The sequence below is a fragment of the Drosophila navojoa genome, chromosome 3 (assembly GCF_054131105.1).
Source record: "Drosophila navojoa isolate 15081-1374.11 chromosome 3, UAZ_NAV_1.0, whole genome shotgun sequence".
NCBI classification, from domain to species: domain Eukaryota; kingdom Metazoa; phylum Arthropoda; class Insecta; order Diptera; family Drosophilidae; genus Drosophila; species Drosophila navojoa.
In genome coordinates, this window is record NC_142891.1 from 29,452,088 (window position 1) to 29,475,652 (window position 23,565).

A 23,565-nucleotide genomic window follows, 5' to 3' on the forward strand; every position below is an offset into this window, starting at 1 on the left:
ACCAGCGTGGTCTGCACCTCGCAGTCTTTGACCGGTCGGTTGCAGAACGCTTCGGCCGTCTTGTGGAGACTGACCAGCCTAGCCAGCTCCTCTCTCATTAGTGCATTTATATGCCGCTGCCCCCCAAATAGGGCAGACAAACCCTCTAGCGTAACTCCTATTTGAGCTAACGCTTCTTTTAAAGACTTGGGTGCCTGGCACTCAGCCACTGGAGACTGGTTAGAAGTCGACGGCTGCGGCAACGCCCTCTGTTGTTGCTGCGGCGATCGCTGCAACGAGGAACGGCGCGCGAAAGCTTGCAGCTCCTCCTCCAGCATGGCCTCCATATTGCTCCGACTACCACGGCGTGAAGCCTGTAGTGGGCACTGCCTACTAATATAATTTGAGTTTAGAGACCACAGTAACTTAAACTCAACCTAACTACAGCGAGAGCCCGAAAGTATGCACTACTTTTAGTACCTGCTACCTCACACCAGCAACTGGGTTGCTGTCTTTGCTGAGACTTAGCAACTCACCAAAGTTAGTGAGCAGCCGATTGTCCGCTGCAATTTCCAGCACTACTATCAGCTGTTAGAGTGAATGCACCTGATTATTTATTATTTGCACAAATGTGACGCCTAATGCGACAAATTATTTCGCGCTTAAAAAGAAAGGGAAGGAGAAAAGCCCTGACGCCAAAAACAGTGACGCTATTGCCCCCCTCTCTTGCACCACCGGATTGTACCACTGGGGTACTCCGCGGAACCGCCGCAAAGTAAGTTTTTTATTGTTTCGTTTTGCCGTCGCTGGGTGCGTCGCGCCCACAGCAACCACGTTGTCTACAGTTCTTTCCACTTTCACAGGGAAAAACAAAGATCAAGCTATTGTCCACGGTGGATCGCGATGACATCGACCGTACTCCACGAAAACGCAACTCGAACTCTGTGTGTGTGTGTGTGTGTGTGTGTATGTGCGAATTATTATTGTAATATCATTTGCTCGAAGGGTTCAGGGGATCTCGTAGTCGAACAGTCTCAACTAGAGCTTTCTTACTTGTTTTTTCATTAATCTTTATAGAATCTTAGCATTAGCTCACGCGTAAAATTTGAGCAAGACAGCAATCGACTCAGCTCGTCGTATATACAGCGCGGATGTTGAGTTTATCTTTAAAAATCGATAACTATTCCCGATATTTTGTTATCGATTAAAAACATTATTAATCAAGGCAGATGCCACTGTAGCTAATTTTGAATTTTTTTTTTTTTTTTTAATTTGTCAAATATTCAATAGAATATGTAGATCATATGCTGAAAATTTCATTAAATTCCGTCAATCGACATTAAAAAATAATAAAATGTTTGGCCGATCAGCAAACACACTTGCAGCAGAACACATATGTACATGAATATATAAATTATACAACGAAAATATTGAGAAAATGGTTTGCAAACGCATTCATTCCAACATTAAAATCAGACCATTACCCCACCACCATCATGTCAACAGTTAATGTATGTGTGATATTGTTTTTGTCAAATGAAGAATTCGGCTTTCTTCAAATAGTTTGGCTCATAGAATATATTGAATTTACTCTCATCAGAGAACATGACTTCATTCCAGTTCAAACGGTTATTTTTATCACCATCTCTAATGCACGGATTTCGTCTAGTCACACGCGCTTTGTAGTCGGCCTTGCATCTGCTTATCGTAATCGGGTGTATCTGATGCTGATACAGCTTACCCATGTATCGCATTGCTACATATATATAATATGAATGAATGTAGAAAATTATGAATGAAGACTAAATAAAATAAATAGAAGTGTTTTCTTTCCTTCGTCGCAGTTGCTCCCACGTTTGTATACCGCTTACATTTTGCATCTGGCAAAATCTCAGAATACACCTGGCTCTCTGTTTGTTTGCCTATCTATCCATCTATCCTATCACGAGTGATTTACTAGTTTACTGTAAATTGAACGAAAAGCTATCATCGCAGAATATAAATGTATATTGGATAGTAGTACCACTAACCAGAGAGCACATAGACCGGACACGTAGTGTAAAGTGTTTTGCACACTTATTTTCGAGGGTAATCTCCCAGTCAACTTCGTATTTGCTCGGCTCATCACTTTTAGGGGTCGGACCACGAAAATTTATGAGAGCACAATCATTTCGCTTCATGCGCTCGACCGTGATGGTCGATGGTTGAACAAAAGATCCCTCTGTGCTCAATGTTTCCCTTGCTCTCTCTCTCTCTCTCGATGCTCTTTGCTCTCTCAAATGTGTATATGTGTGTATGCATGTGAGCATTCATTAAAATGAAATCAGGTGCTTAAATATAAGCGAGAGTTACTCGCCAGTCAATATACTACACACATGCACTTGTCGCTTTAGCTAGTCAATAAAGCTACAAAAGCCCAAAGTCGTTCACATCATTCTAAGTTGAGGCAGGCACACGCCAATGTTCATCTCCCAAGCACACATGCCCATACACACACGCACATATGAAATCACATAGGCATAGAAATGCTTCTACAAGTGATCTCCCATAATTGTAAGCATCGCAGCCCATGCGTACACACAATCAAATGTATATATGTACATACATATGTACATATGTATGTATGTGAGTACTTCACAAGATCGACCAAATGCAAATGCTGGGATTTAAAATTGCGACTGGCAGCAAGAGCTTCGCACACAGGCACACAAATGCTCGTAATACATATAGCAAGGGAGAGTGTGTGCGTGCACGCTCGTCGCGAAAGCATGTCACTATGAGCACGAACGCTTTCATACCCTTTCCACAAATAAAATCGAAAACACATATAAATATTTTGTACGAGCTTGGCTCGCGCCGCGCGCTGAAAATCTCAACTTGAGCGCGTTCGCTCACTCCCAAACAACTCTCTTCTCGGCGAGTACCCAGAACTAACTAAAACTCCGCTCGCAGCTTAAGCTGCTCTTCTCCTTTGCCCGGCGCAGCTTTCCCCAACGTTGCCTTGCTGATCACCCGCCCTATTCAAATTACGCTTACCCTACGAAACTAACTGCTATGACACTTACGACTACTTACCGACTAATTAACAATGTCTTACAAACTAACAACTTGTTCTACTTATTACTTAACTTACTCGCTACCAACTATTAGCACAAACTCCTATTTACTACAAATCTTACGCAATGTAAGGTGGGCCGTGGGCGAGTCACCTTACAACTTTTTTTCAAAAGACCAATTTGATATTGGCAATGGAAAAGTTGCTGTGCATGAAAATACTCGATCATTAACATTGCAAACCGATTTCTGCACAATCATCGCAAGATGCTCCCATTGACTGTATATTTCCCGATGTACGCGCAATATAAACATCATGAATGGCTAACAGAAAGAGCCATTTTAACAGCGAAAAATGTGGACGTTCATGGGTTGAATTTTAAGATGCAACAATTATTGCCAATAGAATCAGTGTCATACAGTTTGATACAGTTTGCGATACTACCGAAGCTGTAAATTATATTGCCAATTAAATTGGCATACGCGATGACAACCAGTAAGTCACAAGGCCAAACGTTGATAGATATGGCAAAGCCACGTTTGCCGGGTCAGCTAGTACACATATGTATCCCATTGAAAATATTAAATCAGGGTATAATGTTTTTGTTAAACAACAAAAAAACCATTATACCCTGATTTCCCATTTTCAATGGGTTCAGAGTATAACAAGTAAGTAAACTCTAGTCGAGACTGCTCGACTAGGAGATACCCTGAACCCTTCAAGCTGATATTCTAATCATTCTGTACTTCTTTTATGCACATATACATACATACATACATACATACGTACACACGCACGTATTAGAACGCGCTCTGCTAACTGCGCAGTAAGCAGAGACTGCGCTTGGGCTGCGCTGCAGTGTGGGCAATATTATGATAATTTTTTTCTTGAATAATTTCTAGACGTACGATCTTAATGAAACTTTCAGAGCGTAATCATAATGTTTTAATGCATATACATTCTAACGCAGTCTCTAGTACTTGAAATATGCCTTTTACAAAAGTGAGGGTGAGCGGGTGAATTTAGAGGTGGGGGTAAATTGTAACAAAAATCGAAATTATATAAAATACACTTAACTCTACATTTAAAATTTGGAAGCTCTAAATCTAAAGGTGTAGAAGATATAATTAAATAACTAGGTATCGATAAGGTTTTTAATCGATAATAAAATATCGAGTTGTTATCGATTTTGTGTGATAAACTCGATATGCGCGTGATATACACGGACCTAGGAAAAAAATTTCAAGTCTCTAGCTCTTATATCTTCTGAGATCGACGCGTTCATACATATGGACGGACGGACGGACGGACGGACAGACAGACGGACAGGGCCAAATCGACTCAGTTTGTCGCCCTGATCAAGAACATATATACTTTGTGGGGTCTGCCATACCCCTTCAGGGTATAAAAATGTAAAAAAGTTGTAATTAAACAAGTAAGAAAGCTCTAGTCGAGACTGCTCGACTACGGGATCCCCCGAACCCTCTAAGCAACTGATATTTCAATAACTATTCACACACACACACATGCATACGCACGCACGCATAAGCACGCATTGGCGGTAGTGTGGGCTTACCTTAGAAATTTAAAGATTGAATAACTATTCTTGCGGATGGACTATATTCATGAAGCATTATGGCATGTTATACTCACAATTATAACATGAACATTTATGCATTTGCCAAAGCACAAGTCTTCAGTATTTAAATACGCCTTTTAAAACTTATGACTCAAGGGGTGGATATTGGATATTGGATATTGGTGGGGAGTAAACTTAATCAAAAATCGAAATCTTAAAAAATTAATCTAACTAAACAAGTAAGAAAGCTCTAGTCGAGACTGCTCGACTACGAGATCCACTGAAGCAACTGATATTTCAATAATAATTCGCACACATACACACGCACATACACAGGCGATTGCGTTTGGGCTGCGCTGCAGTGCTGGCAATATTCTGAGAACATATTTGTTGAATAATATAATTTCTAGACATACGATTTCAATGAAACTTTCATAACGTAATTATATTGTATAGGTGTGTGTGTATTCCGCAGCACATATCTCTAGTATTTGAAATAAGCCTTTTACAAATATGATGGTGAGGAGTGGATGTAGAGGTGGGGGGCAAAAATTAACAAAAACCGAAATTGTATGAAATGCGTCTTAATAACTCTGGCTTTAAGGATGTAGAAGATATAATTTTATAACTGATTTTCGATATGTTTTTTTATTGATAACAAAGTATCGGAATGAGTTATCGTTTTTTAGTGATAAACTCGATATGCGCGCTGTATATACGGACATTTTAAAAAAAATTTGAAGTCTCTACCTCATATATCTTCTGAAATCGACGCGTTCAAATATACGGACAGACGGTCGGACGGATGGACGGACGGACAGATAGACGGACAGGGCTATATCGACTCAGCTCGTTGCCCTGATCAAGAATATATATACTTTGTGGGGTTTGCCACGCCTCCTTCTGCCCGTTACATACTTTTACACAAAACCATTATACCCTGATTTCCCATTTTCAATAGGGTATAGGATATAAAAATTTGAAGTCTGTAGCCATTATATCTTCTGTGATTGACGCGCTTATACATACACAGACGGACAGACAAATAGATAGACAAAGCTAGACCAACTCAGCTCGTTGCCCTGATCAAGAATATATATACTTTTTTTTACATACATTTCAACAAAACCATCATACCCTGATTTCCCAATTTTAATGGGTTCCGGGTATAAAAGTTTAATTTCCTTCTTTGCAGATTTTGCAATTAAATAGTTACGATTTGTATACCCTGAACCCATTGAAAATAGGAAATCAGGGTATAAAGGTGTTGTGTAAGAGTATGTAACGGGCAGAAGGAATCATCGCAGACCCCATAAAGTATATACATATATTCTTGATCAGGACGACGAGCTAAGTCGATATAGCCCTGTCCATCTGTTTGTCTGTCCGTCCGTCTGTGTGCGTCGATCTCAGAGGATACAAAAGCTAGAAAGTTGAAATTTGGCATGCATACTCGTGTATACCATACGCAGTACGAGTTTGTTTTATTTTTTCGATAAATCTACCGATAACTTTTTATCGAGAATAATCGAAAAATTGATTTTGCTTTTTGAGCCTCATTGGAATACTATTAGAAGCGGAGACTTCAGATTTACTGTGTATATACATATGATGAATACAAACTTTTTGCAATCAACAGATTTTGGATACCACGCCCTCTTCGCCCCCAATTTGTAAAAACGTATTTCAAGTACTAGAGACTTGTGCTTCGGAATGTACATACAGTGTGCCACTAAAGTCACCGTACTCTTGTTGTATTTGCGCGAATCACCCTGAAACTTTTTTTGTTAAATTAAAAAATTTTAATGCAGGAGTATAAACTAATATATTTTCTTCTAAACTAAAAAAGAAAAACAGTGAAATTTCAAACTTAACATAATAATATTAATTAAAAACAAAAGGAACTCCAATGTCTGCGTCAACAAAAGTCTACGTACTCTTACAAACTAATAGAAACTTACTAACTATAAGGAACAATCTTTTTAATTAAACTTCAAATTTAGTATCTTGTGGGATAACCCTTCATCTTAATCACCTCTCTGAGGCGATTTGGCATTGAAAGCACCAATTTTTCGATATATTTGGGATCTAACACGCACCACTCCTGGTGTAATGCCTCTCGCAGGCGGTTTTTGTTGCTTATTTGGTGCTTCCTTATTTTTTTCCGAGCATATTCCAAACATGCTCGATTGGATTGATATCCGGGCTCTGTGGCGGCGTCTCTAAAAGATGTGGAGTGTTGTACGCGAGATACAACCTAGTATTGATTGCTTTATGTTTAGGGTCATTGTCTTGTTGAAACCAGAAATCAGACCCAATTCCAAGTTTCTCGGCGCTGCCCTTTAAATTTTTTTTTAAATATCAATGTACACATATTGGTCCATCACTCCTTCGATGAATTCCAAATTTCCGACTCCTGCTGCAGCTATGCAACCCGAAACCATAATACCTCCGCCGCAGTGTTTTACGGTTTTTATTGTATTTTTGGGGTTCAATGCTTCTCCTGGTCTCCTCCAGACGCGGAGACGCCCATCTGAGCCAAAAATGTTATATTTAGACTCATCTGAGAAGATGACCTTCCGCCAGAAGTTCATTGGTTTGTCCACATAGGCTTTGGCAAACTCTAAGCGCTTTCTCCTATTTGTTAAATTTACAAGAGGCTTCTTCCGAGGTGTGTTGGACCTAAAGTTATAGGTTTTAATGGCTCTACGGACTGTTTCCGGTGAACTTCCTTGTCAATTGTTCGACCCAGCTCTGACGCAATCTGCACTGCGCTACAAAAAGGATCCTTGTCCACCAGATGCTTTATTGTGCGCTTGTCACGATCGGATAGTACAGGTGGCCGACCAGATCTCTTTTTGTTTTTGATGCGCCCTTCATATTTGAATCTACCATGACAGTCTGTATAGTAGACTTGCTTCTGGACATGATTTCTGCTATCTCTGCATACGACTTTTGCTCCTTTGTGTGGAGATGCAAAATCTTTCCACGATCTTCAAGTGATAACTCTTTTCGTATCATTTTTACTGCAAAACTCAAATATTTTGTCCAGCTCAAGCAAAACACGCCAACTATTAAGAATTTACTCATTATTGCATACATATTTCGAAAACCCCCGTTATTTCTAAGAAGAACGCTGACGCCAGACAGTGCAAGAAAATAAGAGTACGTAGACTTTTGTTGACGCAAATATTTGGGTATGTTTACATTCGCTGTAATATTATGGAACTAAAATTAAAAGTAAATGTTTTTCTTTTATAATTTAGAAGAAAATATATTAGTTATAATCCTGCATTAAAATTTTTTAATTTAACAAAAATTTGGCCAAGTTTCAGGGTGATTTGCGCAAATATAACAAGAGTACGGTGACTTTAGTGGCACACTGTACATTAGAATAATTTGATTACGTTCTGAAAGTTTCATTAAGATTGTACGTCTGCAAATTAAATTATTCAACAAATAAGTTCTCATTATATTGCCCACGCTACTTACTGTGCAGTTAGTAGAGCTCGTTTTTATACTTGCATGTGTATGTACATATGTATGTATATGTGCATAAAAGAAGTACAGAATGAATATCAGCTTGAAGGGTTCAGGGTATCTCCTAGTCTCAACTAGTGCCTTTTTACTCGATCAACTTTGTTAAATACGTATGCATGTATGTTTGTTAAAAATACATATGTATGTATGTACATGCAAGCATACATAAATATGATTGTGATAATGTACCGCACTCGGAAATCTATTTCTTTTAATAATAGGAGCTACATACATATGTATGTATGTGCATAAAAAGTCATACACTCACATATTTTTTCACGTACATACATATGTATAAACTTTTATTACCATGGGATTAAGTAGAGGAAAAACACGCGATCGAACTCTTTCAGTCGAGTAAAGTATTTCTTTTTTCTGGTCTTTTACGTGAATCAAAGATGGTTAAGCTGCATGTACATATCTACATACATATGTATGTATGTTGTATGTACATTAAATTTTTTCTATTGCTCACACTCTTATACAAAAGAAGAAATTGTATTAATAAATCCATTATATGTATATTCATATACATACATACATATGTACATATGTTGGCCAAAGAAGAAATCTGCATATATCGTAGTATGGAAAATCAATTCTTAACGGAATGAGAATTGTTGACCGATTACAGATGCGATCTTTTATAACTGGGCTGTATGCATATTTAAATTTGATCATTAAATTATATTTATTTTCGTAATTAGATTAACTAAATTTAATTATTAAATAATGTTTTTTTTATAAATTAGAAATTGTGTTTCATTATTTAAAGTTTTATAAAAAACATATTCAGTAGACTTACTATTATTTATTTAATGTAATTTTTAAATATTTGTTGACTAGTGTTTGCATCGTCATCAAAATTTGAGACTAAAGGTACAATTATTTCTCACTGATTAACGTAAGTGCAAATTATTTTGCCATGTAAGTTGGCATGGTCTATAAATGCCTCATAAAAAAGCCCAAGCATTCATTGCTGCATAAGATCGTCTAGTATCAACAACAAAAGTAAAAAAAAGAGTTTCTGCAAAAACATTTATATATCGCTAAATAATGATTATTCACGTAAGGATAAATCATTCAATCTTGAATACTGACAAATAAGATTTACAATTTCAGATTTCATTAACATTGTTAATTATAATTTCACTATTTCTGTATACGGGAAAGACACAAGCAAGCTCGATTCCAAATGAAAGAGACGCGACCGATACTAATTTACAGCATTCGCAAATGTATTCAGATTATCAGCAGTTTGAGAACTTTGACCCAAATTTTATTTTAAATCGCAGCTTCGATGAAACCCGAAAGCGCAGATCAAAAAACAAACGACAAAATGCGTCTACAGCTGCTCATCTACAAAAATCAGCTCGAAATTCAAAAAATGTAATTTTCACTACCACTGCAAATCAACAGACTAGACCCAAGAATAACAAAGACATGAGGATATATAAAACATTTGAAGAAATTCACGAACATATAAATGAGCCTCACGGTCAAGAGCCAGACACCCAGCCTTCTAACCAGCACAAGAGTCATGACGAACTTTTTGATGGAGTAGAAATCAGTGGGAAGGAGAATCATGATACACCTATGAAAATCAAAGTAAAACATCATCATCACCATCATCATCATAATCATATTAAAGAAGTGATAAAGACCGTACCAAAACCGTATCCCGTGGAAAAAATTGTGCACATTCCGATGGAAAAAATTGTGGAAAAAATTGTCCAAGTTCCAAAAATTGTTAATGTAACGGTTGAAAAAATAATACATGTTCCTGTCGAAAAGATTATTGAAAAAATTATTCGAGTTCCCAAACCCGTTCATATTCCAAAACCATACGTAGTTGAGAAAATTACGGAAAAAATTGTACATGTACCGAAACCGTACCCAGTACTAAAAACAGTTCCATATCCAGTTGAAATCAAAGTGCCCGTAACTGTTGAAAAAAAAATTCCTGTACCCTATACCGTAGAGGTTGAACGAAAGGTGCCAATATATATTAAGTCCCAAGAACCATACAAATTTGAGCAAAGACTTAAACAACATGAGGAGCATACACAGTTTGAAGAAACATCTAACTCTCCAGTTTATTCATCCGAAAATTTCAATAATAACCATAAGCTCAGCCAATCCAAGCAAATGGAATTAGCTACCAGTCCTCAATATCAAGCCTATATCGAAGCCACAGATCAGCATCCGGCGAACATAGATGGCTCACAACATCTTAGACAGATAGAACAATCAACAGCCGAAAGTACACTTCTTCCCATTAAATATCTAGAGACGAAGACTCCATTTAACTTTCTTGTGGCTAATAATGACTCATCGTTTGTTATTAATCCTCAAACATTCGCCAATAAATTACAAGACTTACCATTTTCATTTCCCATTGAGTTTATTCAAGTTCATCCAATGCCTTTTCAAAATCCTATTCGATTGGAATCATCTGTATCCCAACAATCGTTTAAAAATACCTGATGCAAACCAAACTTAAAGTATTTTCTTTCTTTTCTTATGAAAGAATTTAGTTTAAATTATTAGCTATAGCTTAAAAAAATGTTCATTGTTATATATGTATAATAATATAAAAAGATAATTGTATTTAAAGAACTGATTGAAAAAACTTAAATTTTTTTCATATTCTTTAAAATCGTTTTCTGTACCTTAAATTATCTGGAATGAGTTTTTTTATACCATGAACCCATTGAAAATGGGAAATCAGGGTATAATGGTTTTGTTGAAATGTATGTAACAGGCAGAAGGAGGCGTGGCAGACCCCACAAAGTATATATATTCTTGATCAGGGCGACGAGCTGAGTCGATTTGGCCCTGTCCGTCTGTCTGTCTGTCTGTCCGTCCGTCCGTCCGTCCGTCTGTCCGTATGTATGAACGCGTCGATCTCAGAAGATATAAGGGCTAGAGACTTCAACTTTTTTTTAAAATGTCCATATATATCGCGCGCATATCGAGTTTATCACTAAAAAACGATAACTCATTCCGATATTTTTTTATCGATAAAAAACCTTATCGAAGATCACTTAAAAAATTATATCTCCTACATCTTTCAAGCTAGAGTCTCCAAATTTAAAATGTATATTAAGATGAATTTTATACAATTTCGGTTTTTGTTAAAATTTACCCCCCACCCCTAAATCCACCCCCTCACCCTCATCTTTGTAAAAGTCGTATATCAAATACTAGAGACTTGTGCTTCGGTATACACATAAATTTAAACATCATGATTACGTTCTGAAAGTTTCATTACGATCGTACGTCTAGAAATTAAATTATTCAACAAATAAGTTCTCATAATATTGCCAACACTGCAGCGCAACCCAAGCGCAATAGGTTATAAATTTATATCTCCTACATTTTTAGAGCTATAGTCTCCAAATTTTAAAAATATATTCCAATGCATTTTATACAATTTCGGTTTTTGTTATATTTTGGATACCGGCTCCAAATTCACCAGAATCCCCAGTGAAGGTCAGATGCTAGTATATCTAATTGTGAATGATTTGACATGTTTTTTTTTTAAATGCCAAATATTCAATAAAATATGTAGATCATATGCTGAAAGTTTCATTAAATTCGGTTTAGTCAATCGACGTTAAAAATTAACAAAATGTTTGGCCAATTAACAAACGCACGTGCTGCAGCAACAGCAGTTTTCCTATACGTGTGCACACATATATTCAAACATCTAGCACATTCTTAGAATCACATCAGCAGTTAGTTTCGTTTAGTTCTGCTAGATGGCGTTGCATCAGTGAATCTATTTCAGTTTTGACATTGCAAATAAAAAAAAAAAAACAGAGGAGTGGCGTCATGGTAGAGGGTGCGGCGCTCGATCGCGAGGTATCTGGTTCAAATCCTGCTGGGCGTGTTGTAGGTTTCTTTTAATTGCTTCGAAATTGTTATATATTTGATTAAATTTCTCTTATATTTTTTCAAAAATCGAAATTGAAATTTTAACCATACTATATGTACGTTTTAATTAGTTTGGTTGTTCTTGCACATTCTTAAAGTCACATCAGCAGTTAGTTTGACTTAGATTTGGTAGATGGCGCTGTAGCAGTGAATCTATTTCAGTTTTGACATTGAAAATCAGAACAGAAGGGTGGCGTTAAGGTAGAAAGCGCGGCGCTTGATCACGAGGTCTCGGGTTCAAGCCCAGAGCGTGTCGTAATTCTTTTTCTTAATTGTTTCAAAATTTTTATATATTTAATTAAATGAGTTTTCTATTTCATTTATATTTTCAAATACATCGAAATTGAAATTTGAACCAGGGTAGTATGGGTATGGTAGGGTAGTCGAGCGCTCTCGACTAGAGTTTTCTTACTTGTTTAAATATGTAACAGGCAGCAGAATGTTATGCATGTTGAAGCCTCTAGGCCTCTTTCAATGTTATTTCATCTAGCCATGCGTTTGACTTTCCGTTTGTATTCGTAGGTGTTTATCTAGGAAAATATTTCAAAAATTATAACCATTTTGCTACTGCACCAATAGAATATTTGGTAACATTTAATAATGTACTGAAAACAGTTAAGTTGTTTTAGATAAGGGCATTAGAAAGCATTTTACAGCACTACCACTAACCAGAGAGCACATAGACCGGACACGTAGTGTAAAGTGTTTTGCACACTTATTTTCGAGGGTAATCTCCCAGTCAACTTCGTATTTGCTCGGCTCATCACTTTTAGGGGTCGGACTACAAAAATATGCGAGAGCACAATCATTTAGCTTTATGCGTTCGACCGAGATGGTCGATGGTTGAACAAAAGATCCCTCTGTGCTCAATGTTTCCCTTGCTCTCTCTCTCTCTCGATGCTCTTTGCTCTCTCAAATGTGTATATGTGTGTATGCATGTGAGCACAAGCAGCTGCTCTGAGCTGCCAGCTCACGAAAATTGAAATTTCTTCGCAGCAAGAACCCATACCTTCCCTTATATATATATATATATATATATATATATATATATATATATATATATATATATATATCCATATGCACACTCGTCTATGCGCACATATGTACATATATACACTTCACTATTTCACTTTCCTATCACCGGGTATATTCACTCGTAACCACTATCAATTTCAATTATTAATTTCTCGCTGCAATTATAATGTCTCTCAATGATACTTTTATTTCGCTTTATTTTAGACCACTTTTAGATTCAGCTAGGTTCATTGCCGCAATCATAATACCTCTCTTTTTTTCGTTACTTACTCTCGGAGTGGGCGCATATACCCGCTCTGTTCTTACCACTTCTCTTTGCTCACTCTTTTCTTCTTTCGCTGGATTACGGCGACGTTCGCTATGCTGCCCCCGCGCGTGCACATGCTTATACATATGCGTCTTCGGCTTACGCTTCTGCGTAATATTCTTCGCGCGCACTGTACTTTTCGGCGCCGTAACTGTTTTTGCATCTTCCCTTGACGCTTCCCGTAATTTCTACCCTCGACCCCGTGGCCGTCGTAGGGTATACACGTTTTTAATTTTTACACTTGCTACGAATGTTCTCGATTTTTCACTACTTTTACATGCACACTGCCTATATACATATATATATGTCCCAAAATAACCGCCACCAACAACTTCACAATCACCTATATTACACAGCACCTCTATTTGTGTATGCCGGCGGGATTTTATGCCGCCCGCATACCACACTCTCTCCAGCCCCGCGTCCCTGCTCGGGAGCCACTCGTAAGGTTACATTATTTTTCCAGCCGGGGTCAGAGTCTCAGTCTGCCCAGGGCCAAAACTCACAAGAAATTTATAAGTTAATACGGGACATACAGAGTTAGAAAGGGGGAAGGTATTAGTTAGAGGTTAGGTGACCACGTGGGGCACATCATGCCGGCCACACCCATCGTTAGTAGCAAAGGTTAATAGAGCGATAGTAAGTGAGTGAGCGATAGTAGTGAGTACACGATTTTCTCATATAAGCTTACTTTATTTATTACAAATCTAAATCAACACCCCTACTACCGGTATACTCTTCACATATATATATATATATATATATATATATATATATATATATATATATATATATATATATATATATATATATATATATATATATATATATATATATATATGTAAAAATACGCATATGACACTAGGCGATTTTTTTTAATGCGCATATGACATGAGGGAGATCTGAAGCGAAGTAAAAGTAAAATGAAGAAGAGTAAAGTAAAGGGAAGAATAAAGTCCAGTAATGTAAAATAAAGTTACGAAAAATTAATTAAGGCGAAACGAACTAAAGAAAAGTAAAAATTAGGTAGAGTTAAAGTTGAAGTAAAGTAAAAATAAAGTAGAAACAAGTGAAATAAGAGCAAGGCAAAGTCAATCGAACTGAAATAAGAGTAAAGTTAAGTCGAGAAAAGTAAAAGTATAGCAAAAGTAGGTAAAGTAAAGTCAGATAAAACGAGAGTGGAGAAAGGTAAATAAGTAAGACGGAAATAAGATTAAGAAAATCGGGAGAAAAGACAAGACAAGAAAAGACAAGAGCAGAAAATAACTGGGAAGAGGAAAAAAAAAGAAAAAAAAAAACATAATAATAAAGTCGAGAGCGCTCGACTAGATACTACCCTGAACCAAACTAATATAAAAGCACATTTAGTATGGTTCAAATTTAAATTTCGATGTATTTAAAAATATAAATGAAATAGAAAACTCATTTAATTATATATATAAAAATTTTGAAACAATTAAAAAAAATAATTCCGACACGCTCTGGGTTTGAGCCCGAGACCTTGTGATCAAGCGCCGCGCTTTCTACCTTGACGCCACCCTTCTGTTCTGATTTTCAACGTCAAAACTGAAATAGATTCACTGCTACAGTGCCATCTATCAAATCTAAGTCAAACTAACTGCTGATGTGATTTTAAGAATGTGCAAGAACAACCAAACTAATAAAAACGTACATATAGTATGGTTAAAATTTCAATTTCGATTTTTGAAAAAATATAAGAGAAATTTAATCAAATATATAAAAATTTTGAAGCAATTAAAAGAAAACTACAATACGCCCAGCAGGATTCGAACCAGAGACCTCGCGATCGAGCGCCGCGCACTCTACCATGACGCCACTCCTCTGTTCTCATTTACAATGTCAAAACTGAAATAGATTCACTGATGCAACGCCATCTAGCAGAACTAAACGAAGATGTTTGAATGTATGTGTGCACACGTATTGGAAAACTGCTGTTGCTGCAGCACGTGCGTTTGTTAATTGGCCAAACATTTTGTTAATTTTTAACGTCGATTGACTAAACCGAATTTAATGAAACTTTCAGCATATGATCTACATATTTTATTGAATATTTGGCATTTAAAAAAAAAACATGTCAAATCATTCACAATTAGATATACTAGCATCTGACCTTCACTGGGGATTCTGGTGAATTTGGAGCCGGTATCCAAAATATAACAAAAACCGAAATTGTATAAAATGCATTGGAATATATTTTTAAAATTTGGAGACTATAGCTCTAAAAATGTAGGAGATATAAATTTATAACCTATTGCGCTTGGGTTGCGCTGCAGTGTTGGCAATATTATGAGAACTTATTTGTTGAATTTAATTTCTAGACGTACGATCGTAATGAAACTTTCAGAACGTAATCATGGTGTTTAAATGTATGTGTATACCGAAACACAAGTCTCTAGTATTTGATATACGACTTTTACAAAGATGAGGGTGAGGGGGTGGATTTAGGGGTGGGGGGTAAATTTTGACAAAAACCGAAATTGTATGAAATTCATCTTAATATACATTTAAAATTTGGAGACTCTAGCTTGAAAGATGTAGGAGATATAATTTTTTAAGTGATCTTCGACAGGGTTTTTGATCGATAAAAAAGTATCGGAATGAGTTATCGTTTTTTAGTGAAAAACTCGATATGCGCGCTGTTTTTACGGACATTTAAAAAAAAGTTGAAGACTCTAGCTCTTATATCTTCTGAAATCGACGCGTTCAAACATACGGACGGACGGACGGACAGACAGACGGACAGGGCTAAATCGACTCAGCTCGTCGCCCTGATCAAGAATATATATACTTTGTGGGGTCTGCCACGCCTCCTTCTGCCTGTTACATACATTTTAACAAAACCATTATACCCTGATTTCCCATTTTCAATGGGTTCAGGGTATAAAAAAAACGAAACAAGTAAGAAGACTCTAGTCGAGACTGCTCGACTAGGAGATACCCTGAACCCTCCAAGCTAATATTCTTATCATTCTACATACGATCTTAATGAAATTTTCAGGGCGTAATTATATGGTCAAAATGTGTGTACATTCCAAAGCACATGTTTCTAGTACCTCCCTTCGCCCACTCTAGTACAAATTGGGGGCGAAGGGAGCGTGGTATCCAAAATCTGTTGATTACAAAATGTTTGTATTCATCATATGTATATACACAGTAAATCTGAAGTCTCCACGTCTAATAGTACTCCGATGAGGCTCAAAAAACAAAATCAATTTTTCGATTATTCTCGATAAAAAAGTTATCGGATAAGTTATCGAAAAAATAAAGCAAACTCGTACTGCGTATGGTATACACGAGTATGCACACAATTTCAGCTCTCTAGCTCTTATATCTTCTGAGATCTCGACGTTCATACGGACGGACGGACTATATCGACTCAGCTCGTCTGCGATGATTCCTTCTGCCTGTTACATACTTTTACACAAACCCATTATACCCTGATTTCCCATTTTCAAAGGGTTCAGGGTATAAAAAAAGAAAAAGAAGAAGAGAAAGGAAAACAAAATTAAAGAGAACAAAACTAGAATGAGTGAATAACATAGAATAGGAAATAAACGAAGTGACAGAAAACGAAATAGAATAAGACGGAATGCGTTCATATATACGGAATGGAATATAATAAGAGAATACAGAAGTAAAATAAGATAGATTAAGACGGTAAAAGCAATCGAAATTGTATAGAATAAGCAAAATTTGAAAAAAGGGGAGTAGAATAAGAAAGAAAAGAGAATAAAATAGAAAAGGATAAAATTCGAAAGAGGAGACGAAAGAGAAAGAAAAGAAAACAAAAATATAAAAGATGTAAAGATGTGAAAGATGAAAGGGATATAAGAGGATAAAGAAAAGAAAGCATAATAAAGAATGTAAAGGGACGAAGTCGAAAGGAAAATATAAGAGGATAAAAGATCAAAGGAATGAAAGGGTGGGATAATCCAGAGTAATAGAGTAAGACTAATGTAAGCGGAGCGGAGAAGCAGACTATGGAGACATCGAGGTGCGAAGAAGACGGCGGCGCGACTGGCGCAGAGGCAACATTGGCCGGGCATGTTCGGAGATGCCACCAAGTACGCGACGCGCCGCGGGTAACAGAAGCCGGCCGGGCAGATGCTGATCAGGCGAGAAGCGGAGCCGATGGCGGTTTTGTGCGCAGACTTCGTGTTCCAAGACGCTCTCGCCGAGTGGGCGTTCTGGGCGCGCAATCAATCAATCTGGTTTGCAAAGAAGACGAGTCGCACAGTGAAGACCATGACAGCGCAATACATCGAGGGCCATCAAAGTTCGTGGAACGAGCTATTGCACGAGGTAACGTTGGCGGTCAATTCCAGTGTAGCCGGCTCTACGGGTTTCACACCGGCACGTTTGCCTGCCACACTATACGATGAGCGAAATGGAGCAGCAGATGGAGCTGAAGATTAGGCTGGCGCACGGGCCAGCGCTGAACGTCAGAAAGAGAGAGACGGCTTCGACAGAGGGAGGGGGCTGGGCGTCCCGCAAGAGCTACAGAAAAGAGTAAGGATCTGATGGATGGACTCAAGGAGCGGCCACCGCAGATCAAAGTAAGGATCTGATGGGTGGACTCAAGGAGCGGCCACCGCAGATCAAAGCAATCAAGTTGGAGAAGGAAGGCGAGAAGGTGAATTGAATGAGTTTCTACAAGCACAGAAGGTGATCGATGAGCAGATGGATGAGTCGCTTCGAGCTGGAGCCATTGAGTCGTCGACGAGCCCACACAGCGCACACACAGTTGCGCCGGCAAAGGAGAAGAACAGCTAAAGCTGCGAGCGGAGTTTTAGTTAGTTCTGGGTACTCGCCGCGAAGAGAGTTGCTTGGGAGTGAGCGGACGCGCTCAAATTGAGATTTTCTGCGCGCGGCGCGTGCGGCCGCGTGCTTTCGGTAGTAGGGGTGTTGATTTAGATTTGTAATAAATAAATACTTATTTGCCTTACCTTTTTTATACTAATAAAACACGTATATTTATTAATCACGTTTGCGTATTAATAAAATGTGCATTCATAATTGTTTTACATGAGAGCATGACCGAAAACTGTCACTGTTATCAAGCCTACTGTGTAAATTCTCAATGACAATGTAATGATCCTCAATAGCAATCAATGCTATTTATTACAATTCTTTCTAATCAGAATTTAAAAAAAAAAACTGATTAATACATTTTCTATGCTCAAAATAAGGGTGGAAATAAGAACGGAAATTAGTATCCGAATGCTTAAACGCGTCGATCTTAGAAGATATAAGAGCTAAAAACTTGAAATATGTGTTTAAGCTTTCAATGTAGATTTATGTATGTACTTTATTAAATTTTGATTTTTGTAACAATTTACTCTTACTTTTATATCCACCTCCTTACTCCTATGTTTTTAAAAGAGGTATTTCAAATACTAGAGACTTTTCTTTTAGCAAATACATACATATTCATGTTATAATCCCAATCGTAAAGTTTTATGAAGATAGTCTATCCACAAGAACCGTTATTAAGCAATTAAGTTTCAATAGTAAACCGACAATGTAGGCAATGAGTGCTTATGCGTGTGTGCGTATGTGCATTGCGAATAATTATGGAAATATCAGTTGATCTAAGGGTTCAGGGGATCTCGTAGTAGAGCAGTCTTGACTAGAGCTTTCTTATTTGAAAATGGGAAATCAGTGTATAATGGTTTTGTTGAAATGTATGTAACCGGTAGAAGGAAGCATAGTAAACCCAACAAAGTATATATGTATATTATTGATCAGGGCGCCGAGCTAAGTCGATTTAGCCATGTCAATAGAATATGTAGATCATAAGCTGAAAGTTTCATCAAACTCCGTTAAGTCAATCAACGTTAAAAATTAAACAAAATGTTTGGCCAATCAACAAACGCACGTGCAGCAGCCATAACAGTTTTCTTTTACATGTGTACACATACATTCAAACTTATTCTAGCATATTAGAATCACATTGCGATAAAGTGTTAGAATTCTCAGCAGTTAGTTTAGTTAAGGTTTGCTAGATGGCGTTATAGCATTAAATCTATTTCAGTTTTGCCACCACACTTTTGAAAAGTGAAGTTGCTATGAACAACAGCAGCGGAAGGTTGATCGAGAAGTCACGGGTTCGACTCCAGAACGCGCAATTTATGTTTATTTTAATTGTTTCAAAATATATAATTTTCCTAATTGCAACTAGTACAAGCGCGCCATAAAAAAGTTTAGGTACACAATGATTTTTCAAATTAACTCTATTAAAAAGTGGTAAAATGCAACAAAATAAACAAAAGTGTTTATAAGATCTTTTAAATTATATTCTTTTAAATTATCTTTTGAAAATATATTTGGCTACATAAAAACCTTATCATTAACTGATTTCAATAAAAAATGTGAAAATCAGTAAGAATGCTCTAGTCGAATCTGCTCGACTACGAAGTCTTCTGAGCCCTTCCATGAAGTGTTTTTTCACGGTAATTCTTGGATTCTTTTTCCTTTCACAAGAAAAACCCACACTCACACAAAGAACAAACTGTATACCAGTGCTTATGACTGAGCATTGCGAGTGGTTTCCCTAAGGTAATTTAATAGAAGAGATTTTATTTTTGGAAGAGAAATTTACACATAGAACATAAAACACACTATGAATAACGCACAAGGAATATGCCGTAGTGCACACAGGTAAATGAAGCGGACGATAATGTCTAGTTGTTCGGGACGGAACCGAAAAATTAGGATGCATCAACAAAGAGGACGAATCAATACCACCGTTAATCAATTTGAGCAGAAAAACAGTACCTAAAATTATTCTGCGATTGATTAACGATGGAAGATCAAAGAGCTGAAGCCTACTATGGTAAGCCGGTAATCGTACATTACTGTCCCAGCTAAGATCTCTTAAGGCAAAGAGAAGAAACTGTTTTTGAACCGATTCGATGCCGATCCTGATACAGTTTATGCATGGGACGCACAAGCGAAATAAATAATTGCTTTGTAATATATGGATCTTTAAATTCCTTAGCCCAACGTTAAATAAAGCCAAGCACACTTTTGGTTTCATTTATAATGGTAAAAATATAAAGAATAATTTTAAGTTAACAGTCAAAGAAAATACCAAGATCGTTGACTGTAAAGATGCGTTTTAAGGATATGTTACAAATTTTATAGGCAACAATATAAGGAGTTGTACGACTGAAAGTCATTGTCATACACTTTGAGCAATTTAGGTGCAACTGGTTTGCGACACACCAATGCTGAAATGCGTTAAGGTCATCTTAAAGGTGTAGATACCCATTCGCACTGGAGTAAGGAAGGCAAAGTTTTACATCATCCGCATACATAAATATCTTAGAATAGGAGATATAGCCAGGAAAGTCATTTATAAAGAGGGAAAAGAGTAATGGACCCAAATGGCTACCCTGAGGTATACCAGACGAAACACAGATGAGTTTAGAAATAGCTGTTCTCAGCAAGACTCTTTGCGTTCTTCCCTTTAAATAGGATGCAATCCAGGACACGACTCTAGGTGAAAATCCCAAACGTTCCAGCTTTAGAATTAGTATTTGATGATGTACGAAGTCAAATGATTTACTGAAGTCAGTATAAATAACATCAGTTTGCATTTTTTTTTTTAAGAAAAACTGTCATTGACAAGCGATGTAATTTCAAATAAATTAGAGGACGTTGATCGATTTTAAACAAAACCATGCTGAGACGGTTTGCAAAAATGTTACAAGCCCGAAGTTATAATTTTTTCAAATAACTTCGGAATACAAGAAAATTTTGCAATGCCTCTATATTTGGAAATAATAGATCTTCCACCTTTTTATACCCAGAACCCATTGAAAATGGGAAATCAGGTTATAATGTTTATGTGAAAAAGTATGTAACAGGCAGAAGGAATCATCGCAGACCCCATAAAGTATATATATTCTTGATCAGCACGACGAGCTAAGTTGATATAGCCCTGTCCGTCTGTCCGCCTGTCCTTCCGTCCGTCCGTCCGTCCGCCCGTCTGTCCGTATGAACGCCGAGATCTCAGAAGATATACGAGTTTGCTTTATTTTTTCGCTAACTCATCCGATAACTTTTTTATAGAGAATAATCGCAAAATTGATTTTGTTTTTTGAGCCTCATTGGAATACTATTAGACGTGGAGACTTCAGATTTACTGTGTACATACGATTTGTAAAAAACGTATTTCAAGTACTAGAGACTTGTGCTTTGGAATGTACACACATTTTGACCATATAATTACGCCCTGAAAATTTCATAAAGATCGTGTCTTTACAAAAGAAGTTATTCACCAAGTAACTTCTCATACTATTGCCCACACTGCAGCGCAGCCCAAGCGCCGTCGCTGCTTACTGCGCAGTTAGCAGAGCGCGGGCGCGTGAGGGTGGATGCATGTGTGCGTGCATAAAAGTAGTGCAGAATGATAAGGGTTCAGGGTATCTCCTAGTCGAGCAGTCTCGACTAGAGTCTTCTTACTTGTTTATATAGGGGAATAATGAAAGATATTTTCCAAATTGAAGGGAACACAGAGGTTTCCAAAGACAAATTAAACAATTTCAGTAATGGTGACCGAAGAGACACACTGCACTCTTTAAACACACAACTTGGAATATTATCAGAATATTATCAGCACCATGAGAGAAAGATGATTTCAACGTCCTAATGGCCGCAGCCAGAGAGTTAGCAGTGTCCTTAGGAGTGGTAATGGACCCATAATTGGGAAATGAATATGGATATGAGTTGTTATAGGGATCAGAAGAATAAGTGGATTGAAAAAAATCTGCAAATAGATCAGAGGAATCCTGGTCATTACAAGTTTTTTCAGCACCAAGGACAGCACCAAGGACAGATGAAGACGGCAAACCAGAAGACTTTCGCTTTAAGTTTACAAATGAGTAAAATTGTTTAGGATCTCGAGCAAACTGACGTTTGCAACGTAAGATAACTCTCATAGCAACGAGTATTTAAAAGATTTAAATTAGACTTGGCTATAGAATACTCAGACCAGTCGACACTAGAAGCAGACTTTTTATAGTTCTTAAAACATTTAAATTTAATATTTCTTAAATTCGAAAGTGTCTTAGTGAACCAATGCAGTTTATTTGAAAAGGGCGTCATACGGCAGAGAGAGACGCACACATCCAGAATAGAGTTTAAGAATATAAAAAAAAGCGATACTGCCAAATTAATATCAACCGACTCAAATAAAAGATGATTAGAAATAGATTTAATCTGAAGCAAAGGCAGGATAAACAATTCATCTAAAAGATAGTGATCAATTGTCGGAATAAAGTAATTTGCATTACAAGTTGCTGACCAAGAAAACATGTTCATAAACTTCTTTAATACAATTAATATGTTGATCATAAGCTTATACATCAGAAGAGGGAAGGATATAAGAACATGTGATAAACAATGAGCACGATGGGAGAGTTAATTTAACCCCTAAAATCTCCGCTTCATGAAGGGACGAAAAGGTAAACACATCGGAGAGGGTACTGGATTTAACCGCAATTAACACACCACCCCCTCTGCGCATTGAACGATCGAGTCTATAAGTAGTGAAATTACTCAAAAGGATTTCACTATTATGAATATTATTACTTAGCCACGTTTCAGTGAATGCAAAAATATCATATTGTACACTAAAACTGTGTAAGAATAGACATTTCAGTTTAGAATTTAAGGCACGTACATTTTAATAAATCAGAGACAGCTGCGAAGAAGATTGGAAAGTATTTAGTTTTCTTGTACAATGTTTGATGAAGATTGCACCGAAGGTATTTTTACAGAAATAGGAGTCGATCTGTTACGATTTTTAGGTCTAAATTCATGAACACCTACATGAGGTGGCCAGAAGCTTGGATCACATAAAGTTTTAAAATATTCTACCGGCTTATTTATCTTGAAAGAGGCAATTTCACGCGGAGCTGCGAAGCTAAACTTCGATATAAAAACCTTAAACGAAGTCTTGTTTGCAATAAAAGCAGATACTGCCTCACAGGTCGTATCAGATGAAAGCCTAGATAAAAAAACTTGCTTTCGAGGAGAGACGACAGATAAGGAAATGCCGGGAGTGACTGAATTATTGACACTCGTGGCTTGAACAACAATTGG

At 37.1% G+C, this 23,565-nt stretch overlaps 1 protein-coding gene and 1 long non-coding RNA gene across 2 annotated transcripts in view; both read left to right on the top strand.

Annotated features, from left to right (window-relative positions):
- Positions 1-8,020: 8,020 nt before the first annotated feature.
- Positions 8,021-23,565, top strand: part of LOC149091978 (uncharacterized) — a 192,948-nt gene continuing 177,403 nt past the window's right edge. Inside the window, exon 1 of the long non-coding RNA XR_016196444.1 lies at positions 8,021-8,043. This is a non-coding gene — a long non-coding RNA (uncharacterized LOC149091978). The remainder of the gene's footprint in view (positions 8,044-23,565) is intronic.
- On the top strand, positions 9,115-10,698 carry LOC115565471 (uncharacterized). The gene is made up of 2 exons (XM_030390662.2): positions 9,115-9,221; positions 9,276-10,698. Exons 1-2 carry the CDS (start codon positions 9,210-9,212, stop codon positions 10,638-10,640), a joined length of 1,377 nt encoding a protein of 458 aa, XP_030246522.2. The 5' UTR covers positions 9,115-9,209; the 3' UTR covers positions 10,641-10,698.